General features: G+C 44.9%; 1 protein-coding gene across 5 annotated transcripts; it reads left to right on the top strand.

Moving 5' to 3' along the window:
• The first annotated feature begins 296 nt into the window (after positions 1-296).
• EIF4ENIF1 (eukaryotic translation initiation factor 4E nuclear import factor 1) lies at positions 297-19,817 on the top strand. Of its 5 annotated transcripts, XM_069871412.1 has the most exons (19): positions 297-350; positions 736-856; positions 3,946-4,019; positions 4,778-4,905; positions 5,483-5,778; positions 6,388-6,589; positions 7,219-7,394; positions 8,903-9,038; positions 9,368-9,547; positions 11,657-11,886; positions 12,465-12,536; positions 12,895-13,078; positions 13,586-13,665; positions 14,025-14,164; positions 14,339-14,426; positions 15,444-15,576; positions 16,734-17,078; positions 17,303-17,467; positions 17,942-19,817. In XM_069871412.1, exons 2-19 carry the CDS (start codon positions 764-766, stop codon positions 18,166-18,168), a joined length of 2,949 nt encoding a protein of 982 aa, XP_069727513.1. In that variant the 5' UTR covers positions 297-350; positions 736-763; the 3' UTR covers positions 18,169-19,817. The 5 variants fall into 5 exon arrangements, with proteins under 5 accessions (XP_069727513.1, XP_069727515.1, XP_069727516.1 ...); XM_069871414.1 differs by lacking the exon at positions 297-350 and having other exon boundaries at positions 634-856; positions 12,468-12,536; XM_069871415.1 differs by lacking the exon at positions 297-350 and having other exon boundaries at positions 634-856; positions 14,342-14,426.
• The last annotated feature ends 636 nt before the right edge of the window (positions 19,818-20,453 follow it).

Here is a 20,453-nt window from a genome sequence, read left to right as displayed (position 1 = left end):
GTCAATTCTCAGTCCCCAGCAAACACGCCCCCGGGCGGGGCGGGGGGAGCGGGCGCTGCCCCGGCCCCGCCCCCCGGGGCTGCCCCCCCCGCGCCTGCGGGCCCGGGACCCCCCGGCCCCCCCCCCGGGCCGCGGGGCGGCGGGCAGGGCCGGGCGGGGCGGCGCGGGCGGGGCCGGGCCGGGAGCGGGGCGCCCCCCCCCTCAGCTCCGTTCAGGCGCCGCGGGGGCCCCGGTGCGGCCGCGCCTGCGCGGGGCCATAAATGGGTGCGGGGCGCGCGGCGCAGGCCCCGGCGGCGGCGGGCGGGGAGCGCGGCGGCTGCGGCGGGGCGGGCACCGGGCTTCGGCCCGCGGTGAGCGGGGGGCGGAGAGCCCGGGGGGGGCCCTGCCGGGGGGGGCCCTGCCGGGGGGCTGCGGGGCTCGGCCCTGCTGGGGGGCCGGAGGAGCGCGGCGTGCGGGGCTCCCCCCGTTGAGGGGCGGTGGGGCCGGCGGGGCTGCCCTGCTGGGGGCTGCCCCGTACTGGGGCCTCTGCCCGGGCCGGGGGGCTCTGCCCGCTGAGGAGCCTCGGGAAGGGGGCTGGGAGGCTGAGAGGGCTTGGCTGGAGGGGGAGCCGTGGGTGGAAAACCGGCACTCCTTATCTGCTGTGTCCAAGCGGTAAACAGCCTCAGGCTGGAGGGAAAACGCACCCACTGGAAATGTGCGTCTCAAAATCTGGCGGGTTGGTTTTGTTTTAATCAGGTCTGTGGTGACAGGCTTTGAGGTAATCATGGATAAAAGAGGCACAACAGGAACTGAAAATGGTGATGCTTTCCTGGAGCTCAGCAGAGTTACAGTGAAATACCCACATCGCTACACGAAGGTGAGTGCCCCTGTCCCTCCAGGAGGTGTGTGGAGCTCTTGGGTGCAGCGGCAAAGTGGGAGGGGAGCCTTCTGTGAGAGGGAAGCAGGAAGGCAAGGGCTGAAAAGCTTTTGCCTGGATTAGGATTTACAAGATGCTGTAAAACGAGCAACCTGTTAAATGGGACATAGCTGCACAATCCTGTCCCTGATATGCTTTTGGTTCTTACCACCTTATTTTAATATCTGAGCACCTCACAGCATGTGCTGGAGAGGTTATGGCAGAGGCTGAAGTATGTTGCTCTACCAGCTTTCCCGAGCACTCGCATGCCACAGTTCTAGTTCTACTTTCTGTAATACTTCTTTACGAAGTTGACCAAAGCATTTTCTTAGATTTGATGTCACTTCTTTGGAACCTACAGCACAGGGATATTGTATGGGGCTTTAATGCATTTACTGAGATGCCTTTTGTAATCTTAGAATTGCTCATATTTGGCTACTGGAAGCCCAAGCCCTTAGTACTCCAGCTATTGCTTAGTGTTAAAACAGTAACACAGGTGGTTTTGTTCAGCTGTGATACCTCAATGAATGCCCAAGTGGAAAAACAGCAGCTATATAACTTGCAAATACTGAGTGAGTTTGATGTACCAAGGTTCCAGTCACATTTGGGGTTTTGGTAGCACTGCTGAAAAGTGCTTTTAGGCAGAGTTGTTCCTGGTAGCTGATGTTCCTGTTGTGGGAAGCTGTGGGAACAGGTGGTTGTTGCTTGGTGGAATTCTGTTAAGATACTTGGCAACAAATGGCCTTCAGTGTGGAACAGAGCAGGGCAGTGCAGTGCTGCTGGCTGCCTTATCTTGCTTGAGGAATTCTGGGCTGTTAGCTTCTGAGGGGTTGTTTTTTAAAAGAAAAGTTATCATTGTGGTTCTGTTGAGATAGCAGGGCTGGCTTATTGTGACCAGACATCAACAATAAGCCAGGTGCTGCACAATTTGCCAGACTTGAATGGGAGTAACAAATGTGGCTTACTAATTCTCTCACTCCTTAGAAAAGTTGTAGCTTAACCTTCTGAGATGCAAAGTGGCCTGTTTTGACCTCCTTATTCAGTTAGTTGTGAAGAGTAGGGGAGGAGTTGTTTTTAACTTTTGCTGCTGGAAAAGTGGCATCTGTACTCATTTGCTCTTGTCCAGCCTCTTGAGTGCAGTAACCGAATGCAGCTTTGAGTTCTGCTTGCTCTTTTGGGCAGTGTTCGGTTGGTGCTAGTGGTAGCTGTATGCCAAAATGGATGTGTTTCTACCTTCAGTTTTGTTAATTCAGTACCTGATCAAGACAAAGTTGCAGAACCAGCACCAGAAGGCATCTGGCCTTGTTTATCTGTTGGTTCACAAGGAGTCTAAAGTCAAGAAACAACAGAAACCAATCTGCGCTAAAATATTTTTTGTTGTATGGGCTTTTTCACAAGTAGCATCTTAGATATTGAAGGTGTTCATGCAATCAGTGTTGTAAGGCATTTTCATGTGGTCCAGTTTCCTACTAATTAGGGATGGGAGGAACACTGGTTCAGGACATGTGCTGCTGATTTGGAGAGGGGACTGATCTCCTTTAACAGCTTATTCATTTACTACCAGTAGGAAAACAGTTGGCTCATACTATGAATCTTTCTCAAGTGCTTGAAAAAAGTTTAATACTAGCTAAATGCACTACTCCCACACCTATAAATAATAGTGTGTGACTTTAACAAAAAAAAAAATCCCAAAACACACCCTGGAAGTGCCAGCATTAATCTTCTCTGTTACGAGACCGCGATGAAGTCCAAGTTGTGACTTCGAGTTCTTTGGAAGCTGTTGCTCCAGGGATGCACAGCTGCTGAGCGAAAGCCAAAAAATAATTCAGGTTTTCTCCACTCTGGTGGAAGAATTGCCCTAGGATCTGATGGAGCCTATGGACTCCCTCTCGTGGCTGACAGGACTGTGCTGTTCATACCTGTGATATCCACATCAGACTATGGTGCTGTTACAGTGCTAATGGTCCTTATAGATCAGGGCTTATTTTTGGGAAGCTGTGGGCAGAGAGGCCCATCTCTGTCCCTTTAATAGAACTCTTTGCTGAAGACTAGTACGGGATGATGCTTGGATATATGTGTGTGTGCGTGCGCATGTATATTAAGGTTTTGTCCTCCTACCAAGCTGCCATCTGGAAATTCTAAAAGTATCAAGCTCACATACCTAATGAACTGATTTTAATCACGTGAGGATAAAGATGTAAAAGGTCTAGAGGATATTGCATTCTTGGGAAAAAGGTAAAGGGGTTTCCCCCTTCAGTCTGACTGATGCGTAGTGTCTGCTGTTAAGGTTTTTTCTTAATCTTTGTTTCCAGCTGCCCTATACTGAATGGGTTCAGCTCAGTTGGGAGTGAGGCAGATAGAGAGGTAATCTACGGAGAATGAGTACATTTAATTACAAATGTGGATCTTGACCGCAGCCAAGTCGATGGTGATTCAAAGCACAGATGATTCCACTGTTAACAATGCCAAAGACTGCATCTGAAAGCTGGGAAAAAGTGGGAGAGCTGACGTAACTACTCAGTGTTGATTTGGCATTGGATAGAGTGGGTAACTAATGTACATTTGGGTATCTTGGAGTTGGTGCTGGTCAGAAATGTAAGGCTTGTCTGGAATGTACAGGTCTACATTAGTAAATGGTATTGTGGTGATGCTTTTTTTACCTGTTGAATCTTATATGGCATTGAACATAGCAATTTTTATTCTATTTTGAACTCCGGTATCAATGATGTCCGTCTTGCTTGTAAGGTGAATTCTCTAGGGAAGCGAGCATGTAAGCATGTACAATGAGAACTGCCTTTTGTGTGTTACAATGAGGACTGAGCCTCAGCTGGTGAGGGTTAGTGCTTCACATGCATCTTTGCTCAGTGGCTGCTGGCCGAAAACTGCAAAATAAACTTGTTGCCTAATGCCAGCTATTCACTGCAGTGTTTCATAGGGAGTGAAACAACATATTGGGAAACTTGGATTGTCAAGCTAAAACAGGTAGTCTGGAGTAGGTATTTTGGGTCTTGTCTGGGTGAGAATTGGAACTAACTCCTTGCTTTTTCTAGGAGGAACTGCTGGATATTAAAGAGCGTCCCTACTCTAAACAAAGACCTTCTTGTCTTTCTGAAAAATATGACAGGTATTTTCTTTATTATACAAAAACTATATATGTTTCTTTCAAATAAAAGGTCTAAATTGCAAAAAGTTCTTAGCAAAGAAATGTGTTTGTGTTGATGCAAAATACATTCTCTAGAGTTCAGGTGCGCTGCTCTGCTAGGAGAGGCTTCATAGGGGTTTTGTGCTTTGAACCAAGATTGGGTTTCAGCAGAAGATAACTCAGACAGCACAAGTCTTACAGACGTGCAGGAGAAGCTATGTGGAGATAGCTGTAGCACAGGCTGACTAGGTCATGTTCTAACACGCTGGCTTGTGTGGTGGATTACTGTCCCGTGTTGACAGTGTAACTCATTTAAAAATGAGGGTGAGAGTTCTTGGCTTGTAAGTTTGCTAGACAGTGGGGTTTTTACTGTGTAGATTAATTTATTGTACACGTAAGTGTGAGATTGAGGTAAAATCCTCAGAATGCTTAAGCACAGCAGCATTTGATCTATTTGAGCTGTCCTCAGTGCGCCAGGCAAACCTCACCAATAGCTATTGGGACAACATGTCTGTGTGTTGTCCCTTTGATAGCCTGATGCTGGGTGTTGCACCCCCTTACTGTTACGGGGGGATCCAGGATATCATGTATGGGGCGTAGAAAGGCAGAGATTTAGAAGCTGGGTATGAAAGATGTCACTTGTACAGACTGATAGTCAGTGAGTTCTAGGTTTTCAGCAGCACTAAGAATTATTTATTAGGCTACAGGTAGTAACCAATCCTGCAATTTTGTTTTCTTAGTGATGGTGTCTGGGATCCAGAGAAGTGGCATGCATCTTTATATCCAAGTTCAGGAAGAACTTCACCAGTGGAAAGCTTTAAAAAAGATCTGGATTCAGATCGGACTTCTCTGATACGTAGGATAGTGGGTAAGTGCATCCTTATAGCACGAGACTCAAAACCAAACATAGGCTGTTGGCAAAACCTTTCCTTTGCGGTAACTTGAATGAGACTAAACCAAGATTCTCTGAAAATATGTAACTGCATAAAACAAGTGTTGAGGAAGACTTATGTGCTCCAGCTCTAGTCTAGTTTCTGGTATTCTGCTAACTGTTCTATGAGAACAAACTTCGATGTAACAGTCAGTTATTACATCCTGCTGTTCTTGCTGTGTAATAGTAAATGTGCATGTAATAATGCAAGCGCAGGGAGCAATTTCCCTTCAGTTCAAGACCCGAGTACTCAGTAACCCTATGATGGGAAGGCAGTTACTTCCTGGGAGATGGCAGTGATTCCTTGATATCCAACTGTAGTTTTATTTTTTCCTTTGCACTCCCTGTGGTCTTGCCTAGATTAGCCTCGCAAAAGTAATTAGTGGGTGTTTTCCTTCGGAAAGCTCTGGAATAGCAGCAGGGCCATGGAGCAGAAGGCTGGTGTACAGAGAACAAGCTTCTGTTTATTAATACCTTAAATTCAGTGCTTTTTCCTGTGATCTTTGATTTGTAGATCCAAGAGAGCGAGTGAAAGATGATGACTTGGATGTAGTCTTAAGTCCACAAAGGCGAAGCTTTGGAGGTGGCTGTCATGTAACTGCAGCTGTTAGCTCACGCCGAGCAGGGAGCCCGTTGGAAAAGGAGAATGATGGTGTCCGTGTCATTGGTGGCCGTAGGATTGGCAGTGGAAGAATTATCTCTTCTCGTAACTTTGATAAAGACCACCGGGGTGGTGAAAAAGACCTCCGTGATTGTAGAGATGCAAGAGACAGAGATCGTGAGAGGGACTACAAAGATAAACGCTTCAGGGTTTGTTCTTTCTTTCCTGATTGCGTATTAAATCAGAATTTTTGGACGCTTTGCAGTAAAAGCAACAGGGGCAGGTTTACCATGCACAGTGGTTAAGCTTTCCATGCATGTGGGCTGTTTTTTCTTAGTACCTTTATGGTTTAAAGGGTGCTTAAAAACTTAGTTTTCAATCCTTCTGACAGCTCAATGTGGATGCATCTAACACTGTTTTACAGACCTCTCCTCTGGTAGATGTAGCAAGATACTCAAAAGTCTTAACAGTTTGTTTATACTTCTTGTCCTACCAGTTGTCAGCCAGCATTGTCTTTAACCTCTGTAAATGGAAGCTTTGCGTATTTCCAGGCATTTTTTAGAAAAAGAGGAATCACAAGGGTACCTTTCAGGATACAAAACTGAGTTAATTAGGTGCCTGCAGAGCAGTAGCTTTCTGTGTAATGAAGCAGAAATTCAGCTGCATGATTTTTTTAAATTTAAAAGCTTAGTGAGCATGCAGAGTGTACATTTAAATCTTAAATACAAGAACTGATGTGAGAAGGTTGCCACTTGCTTTGGAGGTCAGGGAGGAATCTCATGAATCGGCATTTAATAGTTTTTAATATCTTACTGCAGAGGGAGTTTGGTGACAGCAAACGTATCTTTGGGGAGCGACGAAGGAATGATTCTTATACTGAAGAGGAGCCCGAGTGGTTCTCTGCTGGTCCCACAAGTCAGTCTGAGACCATTGAGCTCACAGGCTTTGATGATAAAATTCTGGAGGAAGATCACAAGGGGAGGAAACGTACAAGGCGACGTACAGCCTCTCTGAAAGAAGGTAATGGCACATTTTGCAGCATCTTTGCTTGCGTGCTGGCAGGGCATAATGCTGGATGTGGAGGTGCTTGTTAGAGAACCAGGCAAGTATGAAGAATAAAGCAGTTTATCAGTCTTTAGTCGAAGCACCAGACATAGGGCCTGTGATTGATCTGTCGGACTGCAAGTACCTTTAAGTGATAGAATAGTGTTTTTCCAAACCAAAAAGGGATCCTGCTCTCTGGGCCATCTGGGAAGAAAGCAGGAGCTGCCAGAGGAGATTTGGTGGAAAAACAGCAGCAGCTGTTGACTTAAATGGCTGTATCTGCTCAGTGTGTTGTAATGTCTGATCTCCTAGGCTGGTTGGGATGCAGTTGTTTACACACGATTCGATGGCAACTCCTATTTTCTTGAGGTAGGTAGTCTTAATTACAGACTGGAAGATCTGTACTGGAGTTCTAGTGGGTCCTGGTTTCTGTTGTGCTGGCTGCCGCCTGCCACAATATAACTGGTGAAATATCACGTGAATGGCTGGATTACTTTTAGTCCTATGCTTCTAATTCCTAGGCAGATGCATTGACTGTTAGGCACTGTTCCTACAGGAAATAGTCAAGTTCAGTGTCTTGGCAGTCACCTGGTTTTCTTTTTAAGGGATAGAATGCAATGGTGGAGTGGCAGAGGAAGACGAAGTGCAAACTGTCCTTGCCAATGAAACTCCAGCAGATCAAGAAGTTCCGAGGGAAGCAGTCTTACCAGAACCAGCTCCAGGAGAGTTTGACTTCAATGAGTTCTTTAACTTGGATAAAAGCGTTCCTGGTTTGGCTTCGGTGAGTTGTTTAAGATGGGTGGTATTCATGAGAAGCATTTTGGTGCTGCCATGTTGACTAAAAGCTACAACTTCTTGCTTTGTGGAAGTTGCTTTGTGCAGTATGTAAGTCTGAGATGAATTTGCAGACTTAGCTTTGGGGTGTTAGGATGTTACTTCTAAAATGTTATCCCAGAGACTGGCTCTGTCTCCAAAATGAAGTGTGTGAGGCAAACTAGCTGATTATTTTTCCTTTCTTTTGATCATTACCAAAAACTCGGACAGAAGCGTGGATGGATCATCTTTGGAAGTATTACAGATATGTTTAGAAAAGATTCACTCTACAAATTTAATAGAGCTGAAAACACCCTTTTGTAGCTAATCTGGGAATTGTGGCAAGTGTGTATTTTATGCAAGCTTCCTGGAAGGCAGTATACCTGGAGACACCTGATGAATGCTGTCTCAGATACAGCTGCATTGTTATTCTTAAGTTGTGTGGGTGATATCTGCAACAAGTCTTAGAGTAGATTTGTACCATTTCCTGACATAAAGGTTTTCTAATGTGTTGTATTTGAAGAATCAAAAACCGATGGACCAATACTATCTTGTTTTTGCTATTGGAAATGGTGTTGAGAGCCCCTAGTCTCAGAAAACAGCGGCTCTGGCAGAACAAAGCTGTTCTTACTTCTAAATGTGCTGCATGGTGGAACGGCATCTGTGCCTGTTGAGCAGGCTTTTCACTAGATGCTGTCCTGCAAGTTAGGAAGAGCTGTAGTTAAAGTTACTAATGTGCTGTCTTTGAAATACTTGTACTGATTGGCAAAGAAGGAAACAGTTGCTGTAAACTGTGACTGGCAGGCAGCTCTGAAGTATGTCTTGGAGGCCTTGGTCCTGCCTAGAGGAGAAGGGGCTGCTAGGACTCTGCTGGTGTGGACTCCCTTGGCTGGAACACAACCCTCAGTCCTCGAGGGGTTCAGTGCAGGAAGTGCAAGCAAGCAGCCCTCAGCTAGTGGCCTTCTCCACCTGCCCTTTAGGGGATGCTGGCACATCAGGGAATAATCTTTATGCTTTGTTCCAGGCACTGTGCTTGGCCAGTGCTGGGATGCAAGTTAATCATGATTGCAGATCAGAGTATTCCTGTGCAATGACGGGGGCCAGCTGTGAGCTGACTGTCAGAATTACCTGTTGGTTTAATTCCTGTGGCAAATGAGTCTCACTTTTTTTTCCGCATCCATTTTAAGATGGTGTAGTTAATGGTCTTTGGATGCTCTGGTTATGCTGTTTCAGTTATAGTTTTACTCTGAACAAATATTTGATATAAATAAAGATGTCTGATGGGTTATGCTAACTGACTGTACAAATGCTGCCATATTAGAAGGAAAAAAAAGCAGTTGAAAGCTTCTAAATTCTGGGAGTAGCATCTTGTTGTCTGTAGCAGAAGAATCTGGGTTGCACAGTGAAGCTTCTTAAAGGTCTTGGTGATCTTGCTTCTGTTAAGATTCTTTTTCTCCCCCCCACCCCATAATCTAGATGATTGAGGATGTGCTTGGGGAAGGCTCTGTGTCTGCCAGCAGGTTCAGCAGGTGGTTTTCTAATCCCAGTCGTTCTGGAAGTCGGTCAAGCAGCTTGAGATCTACACCGCATGAGGAACTGGAGAGGCTAGCAGGTAAGAGGAAAGGACACAGTCAGATAGACACCTCCTGTAATTCCTTCCTACTCATTCAGTAAGGACATGGCAGATGAAGCTTTAGGATAGTGAATTCTCCCACAGTTTAAGCACCCAATGTTCTTTTAAAAGCTCGTAGAGTAAGCAGCTACAAATTCTATTTTTAAATGTTCTTTTTGTGCTCCTGATGACTTTCCAGCTCATCTTGGGCAGGGGATGCAAGGAATAACTTTTCAGTGACGTGTTGAAGTTGGTTACCAGTTTATGTTCATCTTGAGACATTGGGTTGGTGAACTGATGTCGCAGTGCTCCTGGTTTTGCTGTTTCAGGTCTAGAGCAAGCCATTCTCTCCCCTGGCCAGAACTCTGGAAACTACTTTGCTCCCATTCCATTGGAAGACCACTCTGAAAATAAAGTGGACATCCTAGAAATGCTACAGAAAGCCAAAGTGGACTTAAAACCTCTTCTTTCAAGTCTTTCAGCCAACAAGGAAAAGCTTAGAGAGAGCAGTAAGTGCCTCTTCAGATATTGTCGAGTTCCTGTGATGCAGTATCTCAAGGCAAGAGGCTTGGTATTCTGGAAACTTCAGCTGCTAAGTTGAGTTGGAGTAGGAAGTATTATGGGTTTGCTCACACTGAGAACCCGATATTCAGCATCTCAGTTGTGTCGATATCATCACTGGTTCTTTTCATCCTAATTGTCAGATGACATCAGGGCTGAATCAGATGGCTTTACTGGCCAGCAATAGCCGTAAGTTAAGACTATGCAAGTCTTGGTCTGTGTTTCCAGCTTTGTCCATGGTATTTACATAAGTTTTTCACACTGGAGTCTGGTAATGTCAGCTATGAAACTATGTGGCATTTAAATTCTGCCTTTACCAAGAAAGTAGTGTAGGTCATTCTTGCCAGCATCTCTAATGAGTCAAATTGATCCATTCAGTATTGGTGTCTATAAAGATTGATAGGGCTTGAGGATGTCAGTGTTTTTCAGCTGCATGCTGTAAACTTTAACATTTCCATGGTGTTGCTGGCACTTGAAGCACAGTGGTCTGTACATCAATGCGCTGAACAGAGCAACAATTAAATCATTAACATAGAGCTACAACATAGAAACAGATTTGTCTTAGTTACGCTAACTTGGCTAGAATCACAGGATTCCAAGGAACTTACTCTGTTAATTCACTTCTGCTTGCATCGGCTTCTCTAAACAGAGCTCAGGGCTGACTTTAAGCTTAATGTTCAAGGGCTCCTCCAAGTTTGGGACTTGCATGTTTGGGCCTGTAGCATGCATGGAGGGTACGAAATGCATGTGTTCTTTGGAGTCTCAAGTTCTAATTCCAAACTGGTTTCTCTTTGGCAAATAGCATGTATTGCCATGTAAACAGGACTGAACAAAAAGCAATGCTGCTCTAATGTGTGAAGCAGCTAGGAAGGAAAGTATCCAAGCACTGCAAATGTTCTTATGCACCCTGTCTGGAAGTAGGGAGTGCCAGCTAAAGTGGAGAACTTTTCCTTAATTTGACTTAAATGGAACTGAGTCTCATCTGTGTTCTGCTTAGTCTGACTTTCATACTAAAAGCTTTGTGTAGACTTTGATCCTCACAAGCCAAGAATGAAGGAAGAAAAAGTCATGGGGAAGCTTCCACTCACTCAGAAGTACTTGACGTTGGTTCTGTGTTCCCATAAAATGCTGTACAGTTTGTGTTGTGGAGCTGTCAGGTCATTTCCTCTCCACCAGCCTCATTTTTCCTCGTGTTCCATACTGCATGTCTGCATCATTTTCTTTTCTCCACCTTCTTGCCAAAATTTCCAGTAAGTCCTGTTTCTTTGGGCCAACATCTGCTTCAGCACCCCATGGCATGCTCCTGCCTCTTTTTCCTTTTCTCTTAAGGTGTCAGACCTTGTGATGTGTGCTAGCTGGTCCATAAAGTGTGTCTAGCCTGGTGTGGGCGCTGACAGATGTTTATGCATACACAGGAAACAAAGCACTGCTTAGCAATGCTTGTACCTTATTCTGGTTATGCCAGTGAAATCTTTCTATAGCAGTGTTAATTTCTGAGAAAAAAAAAAAAAACCAACAAAAAACAAATGACTTCAAACTTTATGCCCTCCAAGCTAAATGTGAGTTTCCAGAGTATTTCAATTTCCCAGGTATGTATTCTCTCTTGCTATGATAGCATCAGATAATTTGGCATTGCTCACACTGGCTGCAAGACCATCTGGTCTCCTGGAGTATAAGATGAATGGAGCTTTCCTAACTGGAAAAGAACAAACTCAGCTGTCAGGTGAATTTTCCCCATTACATGAAGCTGTAAAATATAGTAATGGCATGTCTTGCAGGATAAATGAATGCTGAGAGCTCTACCGACTGAAACGGAAACAGGTTCTTGTGGAGTCTTACGTGCCTGTAGCTGTTGCATGGCAATGCTTCTATCTGAGTGTTAGTAGTAGTAGTCTAATTGCAGGTTGGATACAGTTTGACAGCTAGTATGGCTATCAGAAGATCAGGTTTTGGCTGTTCCCTGGTTTCAAACAACTTGTATTCAGCACCTGCGCAAGAATGTAGCTCACTTATAAACAAACTGTGTGTGGTTCACCACTGTTTCTGTTGTTTCTCAGCACATTCAGGAGTTGTACTTTCAGTGGAAGAAGTCGAAGCTGGACTAAAAGGCCTGAAAGTGGATCAAGAGGGAAAAATTGCTACTCCATTTATGGCTGAGCAAATGGAGGAAGCATTGAATGTTGCTGGCTCCAGACAGATCAAGAAAGATGGAGATATGACTGCATTTAACAAACTAGTGAGCAGCATGAAGGCAAGTGGGACGCTGCCTTCACAGCCCAAAGTCAATGTGAGTAGCAGTCTCCTGGCTCTTCTGAACTGTAAGTGGATCTGTGCCAAGATTGCTTGACCCAGAAGCAATTGGTAACTGCTTCTGCCACCCTGAAACACTCTAACAACTGAGTAAGTGTAAAACACCTCGTTTTCCTGCCAAACTAAACCCAAGGACTTCTAGCCTCATCCCATTTCACTAAAAGATACCGAAGAATGTAAATTCGGCTTGTGAGACGTTTGCAGATAGATTTCATGCTAAAACAGATTTTCATTTCTTGCTGGCCCTTTACGTTGATGTGTAGTTTTGATGTATAGAAGAATAACTTCAATGCTTTCTTTAGTATTAAATCTTACACGTGAATAAGGCATCTTGGCCAGCCTGTATGCAATCTAGCATTAGGGATTTTCCTAGCTGGGGGAGGTCTGTGAGCCAGATCAGCCTGTACCTCTGCTGGCATTTTATTTGGCTGATGCATAAACTGTGGATCTAACAGAATAAGTAAAATTACTTCTGTCAGAGACAAATATGGGTGGTCTCTTAATTAAGGGTCTGATGCTTGTTGTTATATACTTATAATGTTTTCATTTTCTTAGCAGAGCCTTGAGAGCCACTTAATGTCACCTCCAGAGATGTCGGGCCAGCCTCTGTCAAAGAATATTCTGCAGGTACTTCATACTTGGGGGGGAAAAGCACTTTAAAGCATATCCCTGGTGGGAGAACAAAACTTATTAAAAAATTTACGGCAATTATGCAATCAGCAGTCAGTGTGACTCTAGAGAGAGTAAAGAGAACTATTCAGTAGTTCAATTTACTTAGAAATTTATCTTGTTGTGCTGTTTCCCATGGTTACAACTTGAAAGTTAAAAAGCTGGTTAAGCCCTTGATTCTAAGGGTAATCTGGAATTGGGGTGTCTTGGTGCACGAGTCTACCCTGTCTCTCGAACTTCCCATAAATAGCACAGTAAAATGAGCTTGTTTGTAAATTGATCATGTTCTGAACTTTCTTTTGTGACTTGTTCTCAGGAACTTCTTGGTCCACCCATTACCAGACCTGCTTCGTCAAATGTTCTGAGTGGTCTGATAGGTGGTTTGGAACCCACACCCTCTTTGCTGACACAGAGAGCACCTTCGCCTCCAGTTCCATCGGTGTTCCCAAGTCGAGCTGCTTCTGCGGATTACCTCCGCCACAGAATATCTTCACCCATTGGTGAGACTGGCTGTAATGCAGAAGGGTGTCTTTTTAGCTTATCATTCTTTAAAACCAACTCACATAATGCCTTGGAGAACAGTAACAACTTTCTGGCACTTAGTGAGCAGCTTGGGCCTAATGTCTGCCTCTTAAGTGTCTGTGCAAGGTGCCTCCTTACTTAATCATCTCTGATATTAAATTGATCTCCAAAGAATGCTGGTGTCTGGCAGACCAGCTAGAACCCATAAATTCTGATGTGGAGCAGTGTCCTCAGCTGCTGTACAAGAAGCCAGTTTTCAGGGACCACTTGGTCACTGTGGTGCAAAACACCACCAGTAGCCTCCCTGTAGCTCCTGAGCATTGTGACGAGGAAGAGATGTGGCTCTGTGTGGACCTCAAGGATGAGCGGAGAGTTTTCACGAGGAACCCTTAATTCATGTAGTATTGTTTAGCTAGGGGAGGTATGTTGTGTAAGATGAAAGGAACTGCCAGTCTGTTTAAATACAACTGTTGAATGTTCTTTAGGTTTTGGACAAGGTTCTCAGCAGTTGCTTGGCGATCCGTTCCCAGGCGTAAGGAAGCCCATGAGTCCAGTTGCTGCACAGGTTAGATTAAACACTTTCTGCTTAATGTGTATTCATCTGTTTTGTGTGGCCTAGAGTAAATTTCCAGAAACACAAAATTCTGTTATATTCAGATGTTTATGCTTAAGTTCAGTCTGAGTGTGGGGAAGCGGAATCAAATTTAGCACAGTCTCAAAATCTTGTTGCGGTTGGATCCATCTTTGAGTCCCTCAGTTACAAAATGTATTCGAAACATTTATTTTCTGTTGATAAAAGGGATGGCTGCTGGTGGGCAGACACCCTGTTGAAGACATTAGTAGCTATAGCAGCAAATCTTCAGGATCTTAAACCTCAACCAGGTACAAGCTTTGATTTGTGTTTTCTATACAACCCTTCTTCAGATGAGCCCCTTGGAAATACAGCAAGCAGCGTTAGAGGGGCTGGCGTTACCGCATGACTTGGCCATACAGGCAGCAAACTTCTATCAGCATGGCTTTGGGAAGCCACAGATGGACAAAAGCAGGGATGGCTACAGAAACAGGTGAGTACCTGACTGCAACATTTAAGGGTTACACTGTTGACTGACTGTTAATGGAAGTGTTCTCTTTCACTAGATATTAGCAATGGTGAATTCCAGCTGGTTCTGGTTCTTGGCAGTCCTGCCTTTCACTGTGCCAAGAGCAGAGCTGCCACTGAGTGACTTCCTGTCCTTTAGCAGGCCGCAGCGCATGACAAAATCACCTGCCCCAGGACACAGAGGGAATGCATCTTCTCCAGCCCCCACAGCATCCATTACCAGCATGGTCAGTACTTCATCTGTAATGGTGGTCGGTAAAGCTGTAGAACTGTCCACAGTAACTGAATACAGTAGTTGTAATTGATGGGAGAAGCGGAGTTAATCATAGCCACATTAAATTGGTGGCAATGGGATACAAGAATGAATTGCATTTCATAGTTAACTGAATGCCCTCACTTTGGGAAACATTCTTTTCTGGCCACTGTCTTTATCTAACACTGAAGAAGCACCATTAATGTTATCTTGGCCTGGTCTTCTGAAACCAAAGGAAAGTAACTGTTAAAACTCAAGCCTTCATGTTTTGGGACTTGCTGATAGCAAGTTAGCTTCAGAAAGTGCTGGGTCTTTGGATATGAGGTAACTGACCTAAATGTCTCTAAGTTAGAATATTATATAGGAGCTTCAGGATTGCTTTGAAAATAAATACAATCTCAAAGCCAAGCTGTTGCCATCCAGCCTTCAGTACTGCATAGAGTTGCTTTCATCTAAGTTTTCTAATTAGTCAGTCGAGTACTTGTAGCTCAGGACTAACGCAGATGTCAGGTGCTAAATCAAACAATGCTCTGCATACATACGAATGGTTCCACAGAGGCCGTGTAACTTCGGGGGGGATAAAGTACAAATGAGGTACTAGATCTCTGCACATCTGTCAGCCCTGAGCTAAGGCAAATCAGGCAGCTCTTCAGGAACTCCTGTTGAGCTGCTGCTCTGAAGCAGCAGCAAAGAGGAAACAGCTCAAACTTAAAATACAGCTCAGTTTGGTTTCAGGCATGTTAAGGTAGGTTTGAAAACTTTCATTTGCTTTAATAAAGGTTTCAAACTTTTGCAAAACCTTAGAAGTGCTTAAGCTATAGAATAAAACAATGAAATGAGGTGAAATAAAATCATGGGCATGCAGTGGCTGATTAAAAAGAGCTTCAAATGGAAGGGGTGTGCTAGAAATCATGTCCACCCACAACTAAGGTAGCGTGGCCTAGGTAATTGGCACAGGGTAAAGTGTTGCTGCTTGCGATGTTCTCTGCAGCTGTCTCCTTCCTTTACACCTACCTCGGTGATCCGCAAGATGTATGAGAGCAAGGAGAAAAGCAAAGAGGAACCAGTTTCTGGGAAAATGAAAGTCAGCGATGGTAAAGATGAAAACCAGAGGCCAAATGAAGGTATTGTAATAGCTTTAAAATCACACATGCAAGAGGGACGTGGAATAGAATCAAACTTTAGCACATAATAGGCCCAGGCTAATGTTAGACAATCCCAGTTGTCATCCAAGAGGATGAGGGTGTAGAAGTGAGCCTGTAATAAGAGCAAGCATTAGAGCTGTGGAGGGCATACACTTAGTCCACCAGCAGTGCTGGGTTTAAATCCACTGTTTTCTTGTCTGTCAGTTTGTGAGCAATAGTGACACTGGGGCCTGGACCAAAGCTCTCTTTGTAGCTGGTCTCAAACAAGTGCGTCAACGTTGACACTTCCATCTTGCTCTACACCAGTAATTGAATACAAGCAACTTACAGCACTCTCAGGGTGTCTTAACTTCAATAATCAAAGCTGAAACCAATTAAGCTCTTTTCAATGTAGCAGTTGAAGGAAGCATTTTGTCACCCTCACTGATGCAAGTGGCTGTTATAGGAGGAAATGCTCAATACCAGTTGTGTAGCCCAGTAAGACTGATGTGCCTAATCACCATGGTACTGTTCTTTGATACCAGTAATGAGGCAGCTTGCAGACCCTGTTTTCCAGGTGACTTATGGTAGCACTCCCAACTATCACTGTGACCTCAGCTGGTGGCAGATGGTTCTAAGGTGGTTTAAGCTTTGTCTAACCGATGTAGATGGTCTGTGGAACCAGCTTTGTGAGAGGCTGTAGTGTTTCAGGTCTTGCTAAGCATGGAAGACTGCTGCTAACCCCCAGACACATCTAAACTGGAAAGATCATTTTGGCCTGGATTGGTGGCACAGCTCCAAATTATGATCTTGAGTGGGGAGTATCCTTTGTGCCTGCTGTCTCCTTTGGGACTACAGACTCATCTGTGCTGCCAGCTCAAAATTTCTAAGAAAGAGGGAAAATAAAGGTAGAGTTACTGCTGATTCTGACCTAACTTAAACTTGCTGTTAAGGGATTTCTGTGGAACATACTACTTCTCTTTACTGCTTTGAAATAATTTATCCAAAAGCATCTGAGACAGACAGGTTCTTACAACTACATATGTGACTAAAGATCAGCTCGTCCTGGGATCTTGCTATCAAACCCAGTCGCTAGCTATGATGTTCATTAGCTGTAATCTCTAGCTGTGGACTGTAATAGTTGTATTCAATTCTAGCTACAGATAACCTACTGTCTAGTTCTGTGGAGAATGCAGATCAAGAAACTTTGCCCACCTTAGGTACCAAACTACCTGCACTGCAACGCTCTGCATGTTCCACACCTCTTGCCCAAGCAAATCGTTGCACCAAAGAGCAAGACTACAGGCCCAAATCAACTGGTAGAAAGACTCCTACAATGGCCTCCCCAGTACCTGGAGGCCCTTTTCTTCGTCCTGTTCATCAAGTACCCCTTGTTCCCCATGTACCAATTGTACGACCTGCTCATCAACTGCATCCAGGACTGGTCCAAAGAATGCTGGCACAGGGGGTTCATCCGCAACACCTTCCTCTACTGCAAGCAGGTAATCCACATGTTCTCCCCTTAAGTTAATGCGTGTTCTTTGTAAGGCCAACTTTGTTAGGAACAGCACGAGCTGATGCTCTTTACTGGTAATGTTTATTTTATCAACACTTGCCTTTAAAACCAGGCAATAAATTCCTGCCAGTCTAAATACACAAGTGTTTGTTTTGCTCTAAGTTCCTTATGCTTTCTTGGGTAAGAGGTTTCCTCACTCCTGTTCAACAGGTATGCTTCCTCCTGGAGTGGACCTGTCTCACTTGCAGGGAATATCTGCTCCCATCCTTGGGCAGCCTTTCTACCCTCTCCCGACAGCCAGCCATCACATCTTAAATCCACGCTCTGGGACACCTCTGCAGCTAGCGATGATGCAGCAGCAACTACAGCGATCAGGTAGGCCAAAATGTGGAGTGGGAGCTTTAGAGCACTGACAGCCGGCTCCAGGCACTGCGCTTGCTGGCTTGTTTCAGTACGTGGGCTAACAGGAAGCTACTTCGGTAATTTCAGTTTTCATAATCACTAATCTTGTGTAGTATTGGAGTGGGCTCTGTCGGCTCTTAGGCCAGAACAAAGTCCAAGTGAAGCACTCGGATTAACAGTAAATGGTGTTATTGGCAGATCTGCCTTTTGCAGCGTGTGTGGCCTTTCCTTCCTTGCTGGGTATGAGGGGGGCACCCACCTATTTCAAACAAAATGCTGTCTAATGCTGGTCTTGCAGGTAAAAAAAACCTAGATGGTGCTGTGTCCAGAGCTGGCAGTGTCTGGCAGTTTAGAGGAGCCCATTCAGCTCAGGCCTGATCAAGTGCTTGTTCCAGGGCAAGTCTCTGGTGAACATACGGCTACATCTAACAGCTTTACATTCCACAGGCACTGGAGCGCAGGGATCGCCTGCCAGTGTGCAGACCACTCCTCAGAGCGTGCTGTCTAGGACTGGATTATCTCACGGGCACACACAGCTTGACCATCGCCCCAGCCAGAGGAGTGGCTCTCCCATTGGCCTTGCAAAGTGGTTTGGTTCGGATGTCTTGCAGCAGCCTCTCCCTTCCATGCCATCCAAAGTTATCAGTGTGGATGAACTGGAATACCGGCAGTGAACAGTGACCACTGGGTGGGACTTCTTTAGAATGGATAAAAATGTCCACAGTCAGGACTTCACCTCTGTTTATTTTTTGGGGCTTTTATTTTTAGCACTCTGTGCAGAATTTCTGTTTGAGAGACTAAAGCACATGGCACCTGTCCTGGTCTCATGTCTGCATCATGACTAAAGGATCCATTATGGCTTGAATAGTGAAGCCTGAAGAAATTTAGATGCAAGACAAACCCAGTTTAATCCTGGAAGTGTCTATTTTTGGTTTTTTTTGTAAGATATGTGAATGAAGTGCTGATATTCTCTAGTGTAGAGGTAGCAGCTATGGATTCCTCCTGCAGAAAACTAAATGTATAGAACCTTGTGTACAGACTTTGTGTATAAACAATCTTTTGTATATATACACATAGAATAGCCTTTTTGAACCTATACAACTGTACATAAGAGTAGCTGATAACAGTTGAGCTTTAGTTGTGCCTATGGTTTGGATCTTTCTCCATTGTATGTGTGGGACTTTCTTTAAGATTAAAGTTGCATATCCTAAGTGTGAATGAACAGGATAAAGTTGCTTTGCCTTTTCTTGCTGCTCATCTCTAGGCCTCCCCTCACATTCTTCTGTCACGTTTTGTGCACTCAGTGTAGCTGAAATGTCAAAGCCCGTGTCTTGCTGTCTGTGTAACAAAGGGCTGATTCTGCGTGTGACTCTTCCCATCAAGTGAGAGAATTATTCAGTCTTCAAACAGCCTTGAGTATGGGAGCTGGTACAGTAAGGATACAGCCAGCTCTTTGGTCTGCCGGGAGCAGAGGTTGCAGGTACCCACTGGTCTGTGCTTTCCTGAGGGTTGGAGCTGGTCCTGGTTTAGCTGCAGTATTCCTCTTGTTTTAATCTTTCAGGCCAGTTAAAGGTCATCAAAATGGAGCCTGTAAATCCTCACCCTTCAGCTCCTCAGTTGTAGCTGTGGTGTTCTGTGCTGCCTTCAGTGCTGTTGATGGAAGGGAGCTCTTTGAACTGCTCTCAGCCTGGTGTGCATCTGCTGGTGCGGTTACTGTGAAACCCGCCTCTGGAGTCGGTGTCTGTGGCTTGAGAGGGGGAGGATGGGGTAGTTTTGTGTTCTTACTTGTGTATATTTGGTTTTAAAATACTATGTTCTTTTTAAGTCTATTTCACTTTCCTGAGTGGCTCAGTACTTTCTTCCATCCTTGTAGCGCATGGTTCCTCACTTCACCTTCTCACGTGTTGTCTGGTTTTTTCCTGCTGCTGTCCTGTCCTCTGCCTAGTGTAGGACTGCCTAGGCTCTTGTGCTCTTTTAAAAGGTGAAAGCCTTTAAAACCTTAGAACCGGAATTCTCACGGACTTGCTCTCTTTTTGGTCTCACTGAATGCAAAACCAGCAGCAGGAAAACACTCCCCTGCCTGTATTATAATAGTTGCCAGCGTGCTGTGGTGGGTTTGTTTCAGTCCAGCAGAGACTGTACAGAATAGCAAGCTGAAATCTAGTGAAATCTGTTGGGGGTCACCCATACTTCCAGGGGTTGTTCCTAAACCAATCTCTGTAAACATGCAATCACCAGCTTGTCCTTGTATGATTGTTTTCATACTTTTTTTAACTTGACACTTTCCCAGTAATGTTCTGTAAATAAAGTTGATTCTACCAGCTGTCTGTATCAACTGCTCTTGGGCTGAACTACAGTGCTAGGGTACTGGTTAACTTTGAGCGCTGCTCTTGAGTGTGAGCTGTAAGTGGGGTGAGCTGCAGCTGTGGGTGATGTAGCCTGGGTTTGTCTTCTCTGTGGGAGAGAAGAGCAGCCTGCTCTGAGGAAGGAAGCCTCTCTGTAAATGTGTGTGGTAATGCCTTCTCCACTGAGCATCTTGCAGCAGTAGGAGCTGGGTTTGGAAAGCCATGGTTAAGTACAGTGGGATTCCAGTGTCCTAGAACTGGTAGAGCAAATCAGCTATTGGAGGGTTGTTCTTCATGGCTTCCAGCTGAGGCTGATCACCCCAGTGCAGTGGCAGGTGCTTGGAGCACATGCAGGGATCTCCTTCTATGCTTAGGGAAAATGCTTAGAAGGAGACTGGAACGTGCTCTTGAATGGGTGCGTGAAATTGCTGTGCTTCTGTGTGATAATGTGAGGGGGCGTTTTTGAAACATTTAAGTAAACACCTGTCCATCCTTTTTGTCAAAAAGCAAATGCTTGAGGCTGATGCTTTTGCTCATGGTAGAACCAAACTTCCTTCAATTTTATTAAAAAGCCATAGAACCTCCTCTGAGGCATCAATGCTTTGTAAGGATTT

The sequence above is a fragment of the Phaenicophaeus curvirostris genome, chromosome 17 (genome assembly GCF_032191515.1).
Source record: "Phaenicophaeus curvirostris isolate KB17595 chromosome 17, BPBGC_Pcur_1.0, whole genome shotgun sequence".
In the NCBI taxonomy this organism is placed as follows: domain Eukaryota; kingdom Metazoa; phylum Chordata; class Aves; order Cuculiformes; family Cuculidae; genus Phaenicophaeus; species Phaenicophaeus curvirostris.
This window is presented reverse-complemented; position numbering and strand designations above follow the sequence as displayed.

What these genes read in the sequence shown, in the direction of transcription:
- EIF4ENIF1 (XM_069871412.1), top strand. Translation starts at nt 764, where the DNA reads ATGGATAAAAGAGGCACAACAGGAACTGAAAATGGTGATGCTTTCCTG. An exon ending in CTTCACAGCCCAAAGTCAAT is followed by an intron (nt 11,887 to 12,464) that starts GTGAGTAGCAGT and finishes TCATTTTCTTAG; the next exon opens with CAGAGCCTTGAGAGCCACTT. An exon ending in TGAGTCCAGTTGCTGCACAG is followed by an intron (nt 13,666 to 14,024) that starts GTTAGATTAAAC and finishes ACCCTTCTTCAG; the next exon opens with ATGAGCCCCTTGGAAATACA.